At 35.8% G+C, this 14,076-nt stretch overlaps 2 protein-coding genes across 6 annotated transcripts; one reads left to right on the top strand and one right to left on the bottom strand.

Annotated features, from left to right (window-relative positions):
- On the top strand, positions 251-10,231 carry LOC18778762 (germinal center kinase 1). 4 transcript variants are annotated; one of them, XM_020562718.1, is made up of 21 exons: positions 251-647; positions 1,042-1,335; positions 1,805-1,861; positions 2,635-2,662; positions 2,750-2,872; positions 3,791-3,902; positions 4,084-4,121; positions 4,254-4,307; positions 4,573-4,641; positions 4,717-4,833; positions 4,964-5,032; positions 5,754-5,833; positions 6,071-6,196; positions 6,266-6,521; positions 7,039-7,131; positions 7,232-7,399; positions 7,917-8,038; positions 8,163-8,295; positions 8,845-8,969; positions 9,070-9,255; positions 9,924-10,231. In XM_020562718.1, the coding sequence occupies exons 2-21, from the start codon at positions 1,235-1,237 to the stop codon at positions 9,961-9,963; spliced, it is 2,097 nt and encodes a 698-aa protein (XP_020418307.1). In that variant the 5' UTR covers positions 251-647; positions 1,042-1,234; the 3' UTR covers positions 9,964-10,231. The 4 variants fall into 4 exon arrangements, with proteins under 4 accessions (XP_020418307.1, XP_020418308.1, XP_020418309.1 ...); XM_020562719.1 differs by having other exon boundaries at positions 252-647; positions 4,964-5,020; XM_020562720.1 differs by lacking the exons at positions 251-647; positions 1,042-1,335; positions 1,805-1,861; positions 2,635-2,662 and adding an exon at positions 3,106-3,532 and having other exon boundaries at positions 2,784-2,872.
- LOC18781183 (PRA1 family protein H) lies at positions 10,661-14,076 on the bottom strand. Of its 2 annotated transcripts, XM_020563119.1 has the most exons (5): positions 13,542-14,076; positions 12,250-12,386; positions 11,550-11,621; positions 11,050-11,123; positions 10,661-10,960 (listed from the first exon to the last, which is right to left on the bottom strand). In XM_020563119.1, exons 1-4 carry the CDS (start codon positions 13,949-13,951, stop codon positions 11,053-11,055), a joined length of 690 nt encoding a protein of 229 aa, XP_020418708.1. In that variant the 5' UTR covers positions 13,952-14,076; the 3' UTR covers positions 10,661-10,960; positions 11,050-11,052. The 2 variants fall into 2 exon arrangements, with proteins under 2 accessions (XP_020418708.1, XP_007211986.1); XM_007211924.2 differs by having other exon boundaries at positions 10,661-11,123.

Below are 14,076 nucleotides of genomic sequence, written 5' to 3'. Positions count from 1 at the left end.
TATAATAAATATCTGTTCGTATCTACTAATATACAGATACTCATATCTTATGTACACTTCTCTATTATACAGAAAATGAACATTTTTTAATAAACAGATTACTGTATGCACATTATTAACGTATATATGTACCATTATTCAATATGATACACATACTATTCAGGTGCTCCTAAACTATAAGAAAAAAATTAAATTAAGTTTTTTTTCTTTGCATGAAAATAAATTAAAATTTTCAATGAAAGTATTTGTTATGACCGAATGTTGTACTGTGTATAAGAATACGGTATATGGCGTATTCATACGTATTCTCTCGGTCCGTATCTTGCGAAGTTGCTAGCTTTCTTTGTGTTGGTTGGCGGGTTGTTTCCAAGAACCGGCTCAAACCCACGAATGAAAATTACAGAGAAGAGAAGGTAAAAGACTATGAAATTAGAACTCAATTATTTAAGAAAAGAAAATAAAAAATAAAAACAAAAAACCCACACTTTCTCTTCGATTCCTTTGAAGCTCCCAAAGCCTCTGTGCAGAGGAAGGGAGAGAGAGCGCGCGCGATAAAGATAGGAAGGAAAGAGATCCATGGCTCCAATCCGCAGACATTAGCTTCTCGTGCATACCAATACATATCAAAATCGCATTTTGTCTTAAGCGTAAGTTTCAAATCTCAATCTTTCTGTGAAAAATTACATATAGATTTGAAATTTGGACGAAATTCATCGACCCCTGGTTGAAGCCACTTGTGGGTTGTTTTTATTTCGCTTTCATGTATCGGAATTTTGTTATGGGTATCCTATAATGTGCAATTATGTTGGGATGTCACAATGGCGAATCCCACTCTACCTAACAAGTGTTAGGGAATTACACCAAATTCAAATACTTTGCTTTGAGTCCAAGACCTTGCACTGCATTGCGCCCTTTCATTTTCATTTATTTTTGTTATCAATTTTTTTTTAAAAATTGGTCCGTTAATTGTGGTAAATTTGGGTTCATGTGTTTATTTGTCTCATTTACATGGGCTGATTAGTTTAGTGTTTTCTAATGCAGTTTCAGATTTGGTATTCGAAGCCAATATTTGGATACATAAAAACTCATTTTGGGTGAATTTGGGGTTGTGAATTGGAAGTGGGTGCTGGAAAAAGTTGGAGATATTTGGCTAGAGTTTATGAACCTTCACTGTAGTGTTGTTTAGTGACCTTTGTCTTACTGGCTAAGCGGGCAAGGGGAAAGCCACTTGGGCATGGATATGGCTGATGTAGCAGGTTTGGCAGAGGCTGCAGGATCAAGATTTAGTCAATTGGAGCTGATTGGAAGAGGATCCTTCGGCGATGTGTATAAAGGGTAAGTTCCAGTTTAAAGATGCACAATGTGTAACTTTGCCTGAATGCTTTCTGGAATTCTGAGTTACCATGCATTTTGTTGTCTCCTTGCCTTCTTAAGATGACTTGTTTAGTGTTTTCATGTGTCTAATTGAACAACTTATGCTTATTATAACTGACTTGCAGAAGGTACTTAAAAGTTTTATGCCAAAATCTGTACATGTAATTTACACTGGATTTCTGCTATTACTTGTTTCACGCTGTGGCCCTGTCAGATGCTAGCACATGGTTGTGCACAATCTACATAATTGTCTTATATATACCCTGGTTATTCGATATATATATCCTGATTGAATATGGTGAATAGTTGTTTATAGTATGCAAAGTTTACTTTAATTTGTTTTGTCATTTTGGTTGGGGTGGGTTCAGCATACTTCGGAGATTGATTGCATATAGAGATGGTGACCTCTGATCCCTTTTCTGACTTGCAGGTTTGATAAGGAGCTTAATAAAGAAGTTGCAATAAAAGTAATCGATTTGGAAGAGTCGTAAGTATATGGATTTGAATCTATTCATATGTGATGTTTTGTCCTCTGCTTTTCAATGTTCTATGTTTGTTGCCTTGAACTACATGGGATGAATTCCAGTCTATTGCCATAATAGTAGCTTTTCTTTCTTCCTTCATTACTTTTAGTGGGTAAAATTTGAAGACATGATAAACTAAAAAATTACGTAAAGCACCCAAAACTTCCCAGCGTTGTGTTAATAAATATATTATTAGTGAAGGCAAAAAGGAATGTTGATTTGAACTGAAAAAAAAGAAAGTTAATTCTTTTGTTACATGAAGACCAAGTAGTTATAGCCCGAGCACTTGAAACTGCCTGACTCAGTTGTGACTTGGGAGTGTATTTACTTAGATATTAAGTTGCCCATGATGTTACATTTCATATAGTGTGAATAAATGAACTAGCATTCTGCGACCATTTTACTGAACACTGGATTTTCAGATCACCAACCTTCTGAATGCTGCATTGTCATGCATGACTGTACATTTGTAAATGGTCGCTGCTGCTTAATTACTAACTTAATTAAATGAAGTCATTCTGCCTGTGTTCATGCTAATGGCCCTCATTAATTACTTGGTTTATTTCATTGCTTTGCTTGTGGTTTATTTATTTATTTATAAGAGAAACAGAATTTTTCTGCGTGGTTATTACTAATCAATCTCCTTGGAGCATCTAGTTTGCTTCTCCTATCTATTCGATTTTCATCAAGCTGTGCAACTAATCATAAGTTTTCTTTTACTTATTGTTTTCTGCAGAGAGGATGAGATTGAGGACATTCAGAAGGTACTACCTCATATTCTTGATAGCTAGTATATTGTCATTATGATTAGCCAAAGATTAGATTGCTGATTTAGCTTATGTGTGTTCCAGGAAATTTCAGTTTTGTCACAATGTCGATCTCCTTATATTACAGAGTACTATGGTTCTTATCTCAACCAGACAAAACTATGGATAATAATGGAGTACATGGCCGGTGGCTCTGTTGCTGACCTAGTATGTTACTTCTGTTGTTTATACATAGTCAATGTGTTCAATGAAACTGTTTTCACATAAAGGCTTGTGGATCTCTCTCTTTTATGTTTCCCTTCTATGAGCATCATAGTTCCTCTACAAAATGATGAGATTTTGGGTGCTATGTAATTAGTTGTTAATAAATTCTCTTTGGAGTTGGTGTTTATTTATAATGGAAAGTTGTCATTAACGAAGATATTAACGTGGCATCACAGCTTGCTTGTAGGTCTGTAAATCGGCTCAGTTCAGCTCGAATTCATAGTGAGCTTAGCGCGTCTTTGGTTCATTCAATCTCGGCTCATTTTAAAATTAAAAAAAATTCAGTCCGAGCTCAACTTGTTTAAGTAACAAGTGAAGCCTGAGCTTCAGAATGTTCAGCTTGTATTTATTACGAGATAGCTAGAGTTGGGTCCAGCTTCGCTCATTCGCTTAAGCTTGACTCGAAAATCTTGTATCTGTTATCTTTGTAACTAATATACCAATGTATCATCTATATTTATGTTTTATGTTTGAAGTGTAGGTTTGGAAAGTACACTTTCAAATATTTTATTCTTAAGATGGAGATTCTGTTGCTGTATTCTCTTTCTCCCTAATTGCAAGAAGTTATTTCTTGTCACTTATCATAATCTGATAAATATGCAAGTGAGGTTCCCTTCTAGATGTACTTCGTCATCTTAACAATTTTGACACATTATGGTGTCAGTAGATGGAAATTTCTTAACAGTGACTTGCTAGGCTTTAGCTGTCCATTTAATGTTGTAAATTTTATGTCATATTTATGTACTTGTGGTGTTGATGCACTGTGCTAAAAATCACACGCACACGTATGCACATATCACTCTCTGTGTGTGCATCTATCATGCATTCTTCCAGAATGCTCAGACAATTGTGTTTATGCAGCTCCAATCAGGTCCTCCGCTAGATGAAATGTCAATGGCCTGTATTCTTCGTGACTTGCTGCATGCAATTGAATATTTACATAATGAAGGAAAAATTCACAGAGATATTAAAGGTTCTCTTCTTAATTTCTACGTAATTATATCTGCTTATGACAGAATCATTTGTAATATTTGGTATTCTGTACTTGAAATTGCCTTCTTTTTCTTCTCATTTTTCAGCTTCATGTAAGTATTATTAGTTTCACCTTGCTTCTTCTAGCTCTTGTTTTGACGACAACTTTATAAATTTTGCAGCGGCAAACATTTTATTGACAGAGAATGGTGATGTTAAGGTATATTTTCATGATAAAAAAGTCTTTAATTTGTATAGAGGATTAACTAATTGGAAGTAAGATATGCATTGAAGGGTGGTGTTAAATTTATTAGCCTTTGGTCTTCCAAGTTACGTTTGTGACTTGTAACAGGTGGCAGATTTTGGTGTTTCTGCACAACTTACAAGGACGATATCAAGGAGGAAGGTACCATATTTTAACTTGAATTCATTTGCTTTATTGTTGATCAGATCAGGTCAGATGAATCACTACTTAGGGTATGCACTTTTGTAGTTTTTATTTACTTGAACTTAGAATAGTGTTACTGTGCGCTCACTGTATGTCATTTTTTTACTTATGTCTATACACAATGATTTGATAATATAGAATGTTAGTTTCCAATTACGTATAAGAAATATCTTAAATCTTGTGCGCTAGCTAGAATGCACTAATTTTTTTTTAACAATCACAGACATTTGTAGGAACACCATTCTGGATGGCTCCAGAAGTAATCCAGAATTCTGAAGGATACAATGAGAAGGTATCTATTGAAGACCTTATTCTTACTCACACTGAGCCTTGATTGTTCACTCACTTGGACCCTTTGCATATGCAGGCAGATATCTGGTCTCTGGGAATCACTGCTATTGAGATGGCGAAAGGGGAACCGCCACTTGCTGATCTTCACCCGATGAGAGTTCTTTTCATTATACCTCGAGAAAATCCACCTCAGGTTCTTTCAGTGTACTCTAATGTCACACCGATCCATTCATCTTGAATGATTTATAAAAATGAAATGCTTCTTAGCCATATGGAGATATTACTCACAATATAAAAGAATCATTTTTGTGTTTGTTGTGCAGTTGGATGAGCATTTTTCTCGACCAATGAAAGAATTTGTTTCACTTTGTCTAAAGAAGGTACCTGCTGAGGTACATATTTATACAATCAGAATATCCCACTCAATTTTCCATCGTATACTGCCATTTTGCGTTTATTGATTTGAAGGTGAAAATTCATTAGAAACTAAAAAGTTAAAAGATTCCCAACATATCATAGGATTCCCTTTCTTGAAAAGGGAACACTTTTCCAAACCCAGAAAATAGATCATCGTGGTTGCCACAAGATGTATAGGAAAATCCAGAAATTTCCCCCTTTTCAAACTGAGTGTAGAATAGCCATTAGCCACATGATGACCTGCATAAATTGATACTAAAGGCAGTCGTCAGCTACAAACATATATAATACATTGTTGGAATTTGGAAATGAGAGGTTGTTGAAGTTCAGGACAGTATTTACTTGTTTAATGTGATCTACAAACGATTCTTGTCATGTGTTTGTGGTTCTTATAGGTATTGCTTTTCCACAAAATTACAATGAAAGAATGAGGGAGAGAGAAGGAGAGTTGGCAGTCATATTGGTTGTAATCTATTAGTTTGGAGTCCAAAATATTGCTTGCATCAGTTTTTGTAAAACTTTAGCCCGAGTCAGTATTGCATGAATTGCTTTATTTCTGTTTGTTGCATTTCAAATCTATGCTGATGTGAATTAAATCAGGTGGCAATATGGCCTTCCACTATCTTGATTAATGAATTCTGCAAGTTTTCTATTATTATAATTTTCTGTTTGTTCTTTTTTTTCCTTTAATCTCAGCGTGCAAGTGCCAAGGAACTACTAAAGCACCGTTTTATCAGGACTGCTAGAAAGAGTCCAAGGCTTATGGAGAGAATAAGGTGCCAAATATTGCTGTTATGCCTTTCACCTTTTGATGTCAAGTTTCTTTCTAGAAAGCATCTGCAGCACAATGACGCTCACCTGGTCTATTCCTGGTCTAAACATGCATAACTGCATTGCAACTTGCAGTTTAGTTTAATTTTCTGGCATTCATTTGTCAATGTGGTTTGATTTGGCAATACATGCTAATTCTTACACAGTTTAGCTAAGATGCCCTGCTTTTTGTTATCTTACAGAGAGCGTCCAAAATACCATATAAAGGAAGATGGTGACACCGTTAAAAATGGTCCTACAGCTAGAGGGGAGATATCTGATACCGTGAAAGTGACGAGAAATTTAAGAGATGAAACTGTTCGAGCTAGGTGGGTTAGAAATTGCTGATCACTGGTGCTTTGCTGGTTGTGTGGTTTACCTCTTGTTTTAATTTGCAGTGACCAGGGTAAGACCGTGAAAAATGCTGGATGGGATTTCAGCATTGGATCACAGGGTACAGGTACTGTTAGAAGTGTTGCAACACTTAAACCACCTCAGGCAAGAGAAAAAAAGCCGGAAACTCCTGGAAGAGAGAGTAGTAACCAACGGTTCTTAGCATCTGGGAATGCACTTCATGACTCACGCGAAGATTATTTGTTGAAAGATGGTAGAGATTCATATGGTGATGAACTCCAGGAGTCTAACCCTGAAGATGTAAGTCTCCCACCCCCGATCCTTTTCTCTATCACACATATTTGTTACAATTTGCATCCGGTTACGACCTTGTAGAAATTTCCATATAATTAGTGGGCTATACAAAGTTGAGAAAAGATTGGTAACGATGTCCTCAATGTTTGTGATTTTACTAATCTCTTATCTGTATAATTAGTTAAGGTTTTCTGTAGAAGCATGCCTTGTAGTCCCTAGTTTCTGTCATTCCTGGCAAAGATGCAGTTTGTGCACTATGGCCGTTGTATTCCAGTGCAATTGTGAATGCTTCTAGGATTTGGGGTTTTGGTTCGTGGGATGATATGGGGGTGTGAATATCAACTATTTGTTTAGAAGTTGGCCATTACTTAATTTTCACTCCTGATTTCCGTCTTCTTTTACTGGGCTAGGCCGGTTTTTCGAACACTGATTTTTCATTTACCGACCCAAGTTGGAGTTCACGATTGTTTGCACCATTTTTACATTACTGTATATTGTTTAGCAATTTGAGGTGTATTTCCAGGAAGAATTGACTGTGAGTGGGTCAGGAACTGTTGTTATACGAACACCCAAAGGATCTCAGTCATCTTCTCAGTTTCGTGATCAAAACTCTCTGGTAATAATCTGTACAGTTAGGACAAGAATAGGAAGTATTGGAGTTCAAACTTTTTGTACTGAGATACCTGTTTATTTTACTACCTCCTTTTGCTTTGTAGCCTAGCAGCACATACGCTTCTTATGAAGATGCTTCTTCCAGCGGAACTGTTGTTTTTCGTGGGCAACATGATGATTCTGATTCTCCTCGGACGCCAAAATCCAGGCTGGGAATTCAAGAGAGAACTTCAACTGCCTCAACTGAAGACAGTGCCATTAATCTTGCAGAGGTGGCTTTTTGCTCTATGTAATATTTCAATTGATACCAGTTAATCTAATTGGTCAATTAAATTTCACAAATTACAGTAGTGCTAGTGACTGTCTTCAGGTATTATAGAATTCAGTTCATGTCAGAGTAATTGCAAAAAGCTGCTGATCTGTTAACAATTGATTTGACATTCATGTATCACCATAGATCAATTTAAAACAGATGTAATATTCTTCAGTTACATTTTGTACCTAAATTTGAAAATTTTATTCCTTTCAATACTATTTTAGTTAATTGTAGAATTCATTGTTTTCCCAGATCAGATCTACTCTTAGGGTTTTCATCTCCCAAATTTTTTGTTCTCATATTCTGGATCTAAATATGATTTTCCTGGTTTCTCTCTGGAATTTCTTAGGTAATTTTCAAATTTTAGATTGAACAGTGAAACAAAAAAAACAAAAACGTAATTCTGATGTTCTCTTGGCTTCAATAGTCCCAGAGTGTTTCACTGACGAAGCTTCTTGACAATGTTTATGTAGGCAAAGGCTGCAATTCAAGGAGGGAGGAAAGGAAATGCTAAAGATAGGTCTGCACTTAACAAGATCAACTATGATGCGCACGATAGAAGAGGGCTGATGACGAATAGCTCTGATTCTTCCAGGTATATCTACTGGGAAAAATGTTGCTAGTACTTGTAATCTTTACACACTTGCACCTACACATGCATGCACATGTGAGATAGGATTGAAAATTTCTAATTTGTGGAGGAACTCTCTTTCCCTCAGACAATCTCATGAATACATTGATGCACCAAAAGTATTTCCAAGATCTTCCCAAGCAAGTGATGATGAAGAAAGTGCAAAAGTTATAGCACAATCTGCGGCATTATCAATATTGCTTATCCCTTCTTTAAAAGAGGTGAGCATCCAGATAAGTTGTAGACTTCTTGTCTTCCATATGGTGTCAAGGGGTTACTTTGCCTATTAGTTTGAAATTGTAATTTCACTCTGTTAGATTCTCTAGAGTTTCTTCTACGCGTCCTAAATTGTCTATAAAAAAAAATACCTTCAAGAACTGCAGATACAAGTTTTTGAAGACATAAAGCAGTATTGTTGTTTCTTCTCTCTCTTTCTCTCTATCTTTTCTTGCTAAGGAATTCATTGTTGCCAAAAATTGTGGGTTTTTCTTAGTTAGAAGCCTGGTGCTGCAAAAGCACACCTGTTATATGTCCATGTGTGAGTACTTTGGAAGATATAGATTGCTTGTTCTAGGCATACGTTTAAGATGCAAGTTATTTTAACTATGTTAGCATCAGTAAAACAATAATATTTAGATTTGGTGTGTATGGTTTCAAGTTTCAACCTACTGTATTTTACATCTTGATGTATGCATACATATCAAATGAATTCATTGTACGCATAGTTTCAATCCCTGTGATTTACTTTTCTTTTTCTTGTGTACATGTAGGCACTTGCTGATGATTCAGAAGGGTCTGCTGTGCGTTCAGTTGCAAAGTCGCTTGCAAAGTTGGAGAGCTTGAAGCCGGGATCTTCTGAAGTTTTTGTCAGCAAATTGCTTCAGCGATTAGCAAGGTTTCACACATCCTATCTTTTTCATATTGGTCCTAATCTTTCTCACCACTTAAAATGGTGGCATGTAGTCTATAGGACTCATAGAAGAAAATCTTTGCAGTTCAAATAGTTCAAAGGAATCTTCATTGAAAGATCTGCAGGAGCTGGCTGCTCGCATTTTCACCAAGGGCAAGACAGCTTCTGAAGAAACTCAGAACACAAAGGCAGAAGACAAGAAAAGGCAGCAGAACAAGGAATTTCAATCCAACGCAAACATAAGCCCACTTGCAAGATTTTTGCTCTCAAGGTTAGCCTAGTTGTTTCTTTAACGTAGTAATTTATCTTGATTTAGAAGGTAGGCAATTTTTGTTTCCAGACTAATTTCTCACAATTCACAATTCAAGCTATTTCCAACGACAAAAATACCAAAATTTGAAATCTTTCCACAATTATCAAAACATACTGTGCTGTCTTTTACCTTTCTCTTTTGAGCTTGACCAGTCGTTTTTTTTGGAAAAAAAATCTTGTCAGATACCCATTGTAACTGATTGTAATGTAAACTAAAAGATTTTAGTTTCTAAAGACTTGAAAAGGTACTAAAACTCTGAAAGTTGCTTCATACGATTTCTGTTGAAAGGATTGAACAATCATATAGATAAGAAGTTTTCGTCAGCATTCCCAGATTTCATCATTTAAAAAAAAACCTATAGGGCAAGAGAACCGTATAAAAAGTGATAGTAGTGATGCATTCAGATCAGGGAACTAAAAGAGATACAGGCAAGAAATTAAGATGGGACAAAGAAAACAACTCATAGAGTAAGAATTGAAAAATATGGAGATCAAGTCCTCTTAGTTGAGATATCTTTGTCAGTTAAATTACTTTTCCTCTCTTTTAGGAAGAGGGAACTGCTTTCTCCCAAATTTTTGTTCAATACAAATATCTAATGTATTTTTCATTTAATGCTTGTGATGCAGATGGCAAGGCCAAGTTTCACGCGATCTCAATCCGGCTTGAAAGAGGTTCAAGTAGTGATTGGATATTTGTTTTGTAGTGTGATTCCTGTTTATGCATTTATCTCCTGATTTGATGATGTACATATCATTGTAAGAAATTGTGTTTTTTCATCTTTTATGATTATTTTTTAATTTAACAATTTTGTTTGCAAGTAGCAGCATTGAGTATAATCGATTAGGGTTTGCTAATTTAAAGATTATCATTTGTAATATTTTCCAAAATGGTTATATTTATTAATAATCATATTTTTGCTTGTGAAATCCAACAATGCTATTTGTTTGTTTTGCTTCAATTCCCTTTCTGATAATTCAGTTTAGTGAGGCAGAAACTATCACTGTACTGGGACTGTGCTAAACCAGATGGGTTCATATGAAGTTAATTTTTCAATCAATGTATGTAATTATTTAATCAAACAAACAATAATTTAATTTAATTTCAGATAACATAAAAACAAAATGGCTTTCACATTTTATGACGGCCCCCTCTGAACGCCTATTACCTTACAGTATAAAAGCGTTATCCTTCAATTTATTCTTTATATTTTTAAGGGAACCGGCACAAACGAGACGTTCCCAATATCTACTTCTGGAAAATTAAAAAATAAATAAATCAGAAACATATCTTCAAATTCAGATTTATTGTCAAAACTGAAAAAATAAAAGAAAATTTGAATTTGCAAAATAAAAAAATTCAGCACTTCAAAAACAATAAACTCATCATATCATTAAAATAAAGTAGTTACATTATGTACTGAAAACACTATTATATAAGCATACAACTATCACTGCATCATTTCCTGGAGTGTTTAGTGTGCAGGCAAAACAACAGGCATCTGCTTTGACACGATGGGGAGGTCAGCCATGAAATCACAGATGAGGGAATTATATGCCTTTTTTTTCTGTTTTCCCTGCTTCATGGTTGTTCAGGACAGGAGTTGGAGACGTGATGGGATCAAAGTTGATATAGCTCATGAGTATTTGACTACCTTGGGTGTTAACTGTTGCACAAAAAAATCCCATTGCTCTCTTGCAGCAAAAATTCCTAAAGCTAAAGTTAAGCAAAACTTTCACTTATATTGCAAAACACCTGCTATTTCGATCTACCATGAGGAGTTTGCTTTGCACGAGCCAGCTTCCGAAATCCAGCATGCAGAATCATGCCTACAATAGGTTCAAATCCTTAGAAGATCCCATACACAGGAAAAGGGATGTCTAGAAATACAAATAGAATGTATTTCTTGACAGCCAAAAAGCAGTATAAATAGACAAATTTAGCTCAAAAGAAAAAAGGAATCAATTTATTTGGAGAAGTTTAAGCATTTTATCTAAACTCACTTTTCTCATGAAGTTCAGATAACTATAGAACTTCTCGAGAGTACGGGTTAAATCACACAATGTAAGGACTTTGGTTTAATGAATTTTTGTGATTTTGATACATGACACAAAACTTATTAAGTTTTCATTATTGGAATAATAATTTCTCTTTTCTGGGGGGTGGGGGCGGGGGAGAGAAATCCTAAAGAACTTAGGAATTGTGCATAAGGCTTCTCAATATGAGAGAATATGCGAAATATATCCAAAACTCACCTGCATAACTGACACCAAGAGCATAGAAGAGAGCCATTTGAACATTCGAGCATATCAGGATAACAGCAGCTACTGCAAAGATGAAGTCCAATCAATGTTACAAAAGAAAATCCAGAGATTATATTGCATCAGAATGAACAGCAAAAACTAGAAAATGTTTGGCTTATCTCCACTCAGGAGCTCCAACTTACAGCTTACATTTCATAGATCATTAGAACTCCAAGCAGATTAATCATCCAAACCAGAGTATTAACCTCTTTCAGTTTTCATACTAAACTAATGATATGTGATTCCTATTCCATTTAAGAGTTCCCCAAATTAAAGAACACCAAGATATATATTGTAGTTGCTCACAAGTACATCAGCTTAAGTTCAACAAATAACATACAGCACAAAAGATGGATGGAGATTTCGCCATTTTGCATTGTCTATGTTGTTACTCTGTGCAAAATACAGCATGATAAGATCCAAATACCATTTATAAGGGTAAAAAATAAATTATCTTGAAAAACTGAGCTCCACATGAAACAAGCTCAACCATTACTTCTATCAGAAAATTACTGAAAATATTTCTGTAGTTCAAACAAAATAAGGATGGAGGATGAATCAGATGGATATCTAATGTACAAGAGAATACTAAATATACAGAAAATGTACAAGAGAATACTGCTACTGCCCAAACACAGAGTTGACTACTCACCACATTGAGCAACACGAATTAAGCACTCCCGAATTATTGGGTATCGATCCAATCCCCACCTTTCACTACAGAACTTAAAAACATCCCATAGTGCCAAACAAGATATCAATCCAACAAGAGCCAGGGGCATCTGATATCTGTAATAATATAGTTAAAAAAACACAAAAACAATATCAAATAAGATGAGGAAATAAAAACCTTATAAACTATCAAACCCAAACCACACGCCCCAAAAGAGGAAATGCTAAAGAGTACCGACACAGGGAAGGGCGACCAAATAGTTTCTTTTATTTTACAGGACACTGAATAAGACCAGACACCATAGAGGACACAATTAAGCCTATGCTGCCCTCTCACATAAAGGTAAATTGTTGAAAGGAGGCGCAGTTGTGGCTTTACTATTCGTCTCCGCTTCACTAGAGAGAAGTGCATTTAGATAGGAGTAAATGCATTCATCAGCAAGACCTCCTTACAACCTAAACCCCTCAAACCATTCCATGTAGCATATGATTTCTTGAAATTTTATAAATCGCAGCCCCAACCTTTCAACATTGGCAAGACCGAAAATACATACTCAAGTTATTTAGGCCAAGGAAAAGATATCACAATTTGGAAATTTGACTATTAGATTTTTGTCCGCTATAGGTCAACCAGACAATAAGCTTACCAGCCAGCTGATTTAAAATCACAATATTTATCACACTGTGAAAGGCAAAGTGCAATATAAGACAAAAGGTGTACAAATTTTCAACTCCCTTACAGTTGCTGAAGTTCTTGCAACAACTAAAATGGAGAGGCACTTTCCAAACTTCCAACTAGAATCCTTAAAATTAAGAACAAGGTATTGATATCAAACCAGGACAGAAAGAAAAACAGCAAACCCGAGAACATTTACCTTCGTTTCCACAAAAATGCTTGTTTTTATTTTTCACCCTCTTTTGTTGTTTTTCTATTCTATCCTTTTCTTTTATCCAATAACAAACCAATATCCAATTCTGAAAACTCACCCAACACTCATAAGCCAAAGATAAAGATAAAGAAAGCCATATCATTTGAGAGCTGAATTCCTAAATTTCCACACAACACAACAGTAATATAAAAAGAACCCAGTTCTCGAAAACAAAAACAAAAACATCAATCCCATGGCATCTGGAGCCAAATTACCCCCAAGATTTGCTCTTTTTGACCACTTAGAAATCCCCTAACATCCCTTAAGATAAACAGAAACAATTCTCAAAACTGACCCAAGAACCACAAACCATTGAGAAAAGAGAAAGAGAAAGAGAACATACAAAGAGCAAGCAAAGAAGAGCACAAACAAAGTAGCATAATTTCTGGCATAGCGCTTGACATTCTCTTGGACCCTCATGCGAGCCTGAGAAACAGACAAGGGGAAGGAGTAGGAGTCAGAAGACCCAATAAAGATGGTGGTCCAAGGAGGCGTTTGGGCAGCAAGGTCTTCATTGGTGAGCTTGGAGAAGGGGTTGATGGTGAAGAGAGAGAGGAGGGTGAATATGCGAGAGAAGAGTGAGATGAAGAAGCCGTTTGTGATTGAGCTTGCGTCTGTGGTTGTGGTTGTAGAGGTGGTGATGGCAGTAGAGGTATGCTGGTCAATGATTTCTGGGTAGCCATTTTCGCGGAGCCATGACTCGAAGAAAGGGTCTGGGACGCTGAGAGATAATGGGTTGGAGGTGAATACCATGGTCCTGCAACTTTTTCTTTCTTCACTTTCTTTGGTTTGGCTTTGGATTTTGGGATGTTTATTGTTGTTTCCTTGAAAACATAAATTTGTCTTCTTCAACTCTTGTTTTTTTTTTCTCAAGAATT

Source organism: Prunus persica, chromosome G4, assembly GCF_000346465.2.
Source record: "Prunus persica cultivar Lovell chromosome G4, Prunus_persica_NCBIv2, whole genome shotgun sequence".
Classification (NCBI taxonomy): Eukaryota; Viridiplantae; Streptophyta; class Magnoliopsida; order Rosales; family Rosaceae; genus Prunus; species Prunus persica.
Note: the sequence above shows the minus strand (reverse complement) of the source record. Positions and strands in the feature narration are given on the sequence as shown.

Bases quoted from the DNA above. Each gene is read 5' to 3' on its own strand.
- LOC18778762 (XM_020562718.1), top strand. From the start codon at position 1,235: ATGGATATGGCTGATGTAGCAGGTTTGGCAGAGGCTGCAGGATCAAGA. The intron at 7,400-7,916 runs GTGGCTTTTTGC...ATGTTTATGTAG, and splicing joins GTGCCATTAATCTTGCAGAG to GCAAAGGCTGCAATTCAAGG. The intron at 8,039-8,162 runs GTATATCTACTG...TCTTTCCCTCAG, and splicing joins AATAGCTCTGATTCTTCCAG to ACAATCTCATGAATACATTG.
- LOC18781183 (XM_007211924.2), bottom strand. From the start codon at position 13,951: ATGGTATTCACCTCCAACCCATTATCTCTCAGCGTCCCAGACCCTTTC. The intron at 12,387-13,541 runs GTATGTTCTCTT...ATATTATTACAG, and splicing joins CTCTTCTTTGCTTGCTCTTT to ATATCAGATGCCCCTGGCTC. The intron at 11,124-11,549 runs GTGAGTTTTGGA...AACCTATTGTAG, and splicing joins TCTTGGTGTCAGTTATGCAG to GCATGATTCTGCATGCTGGA.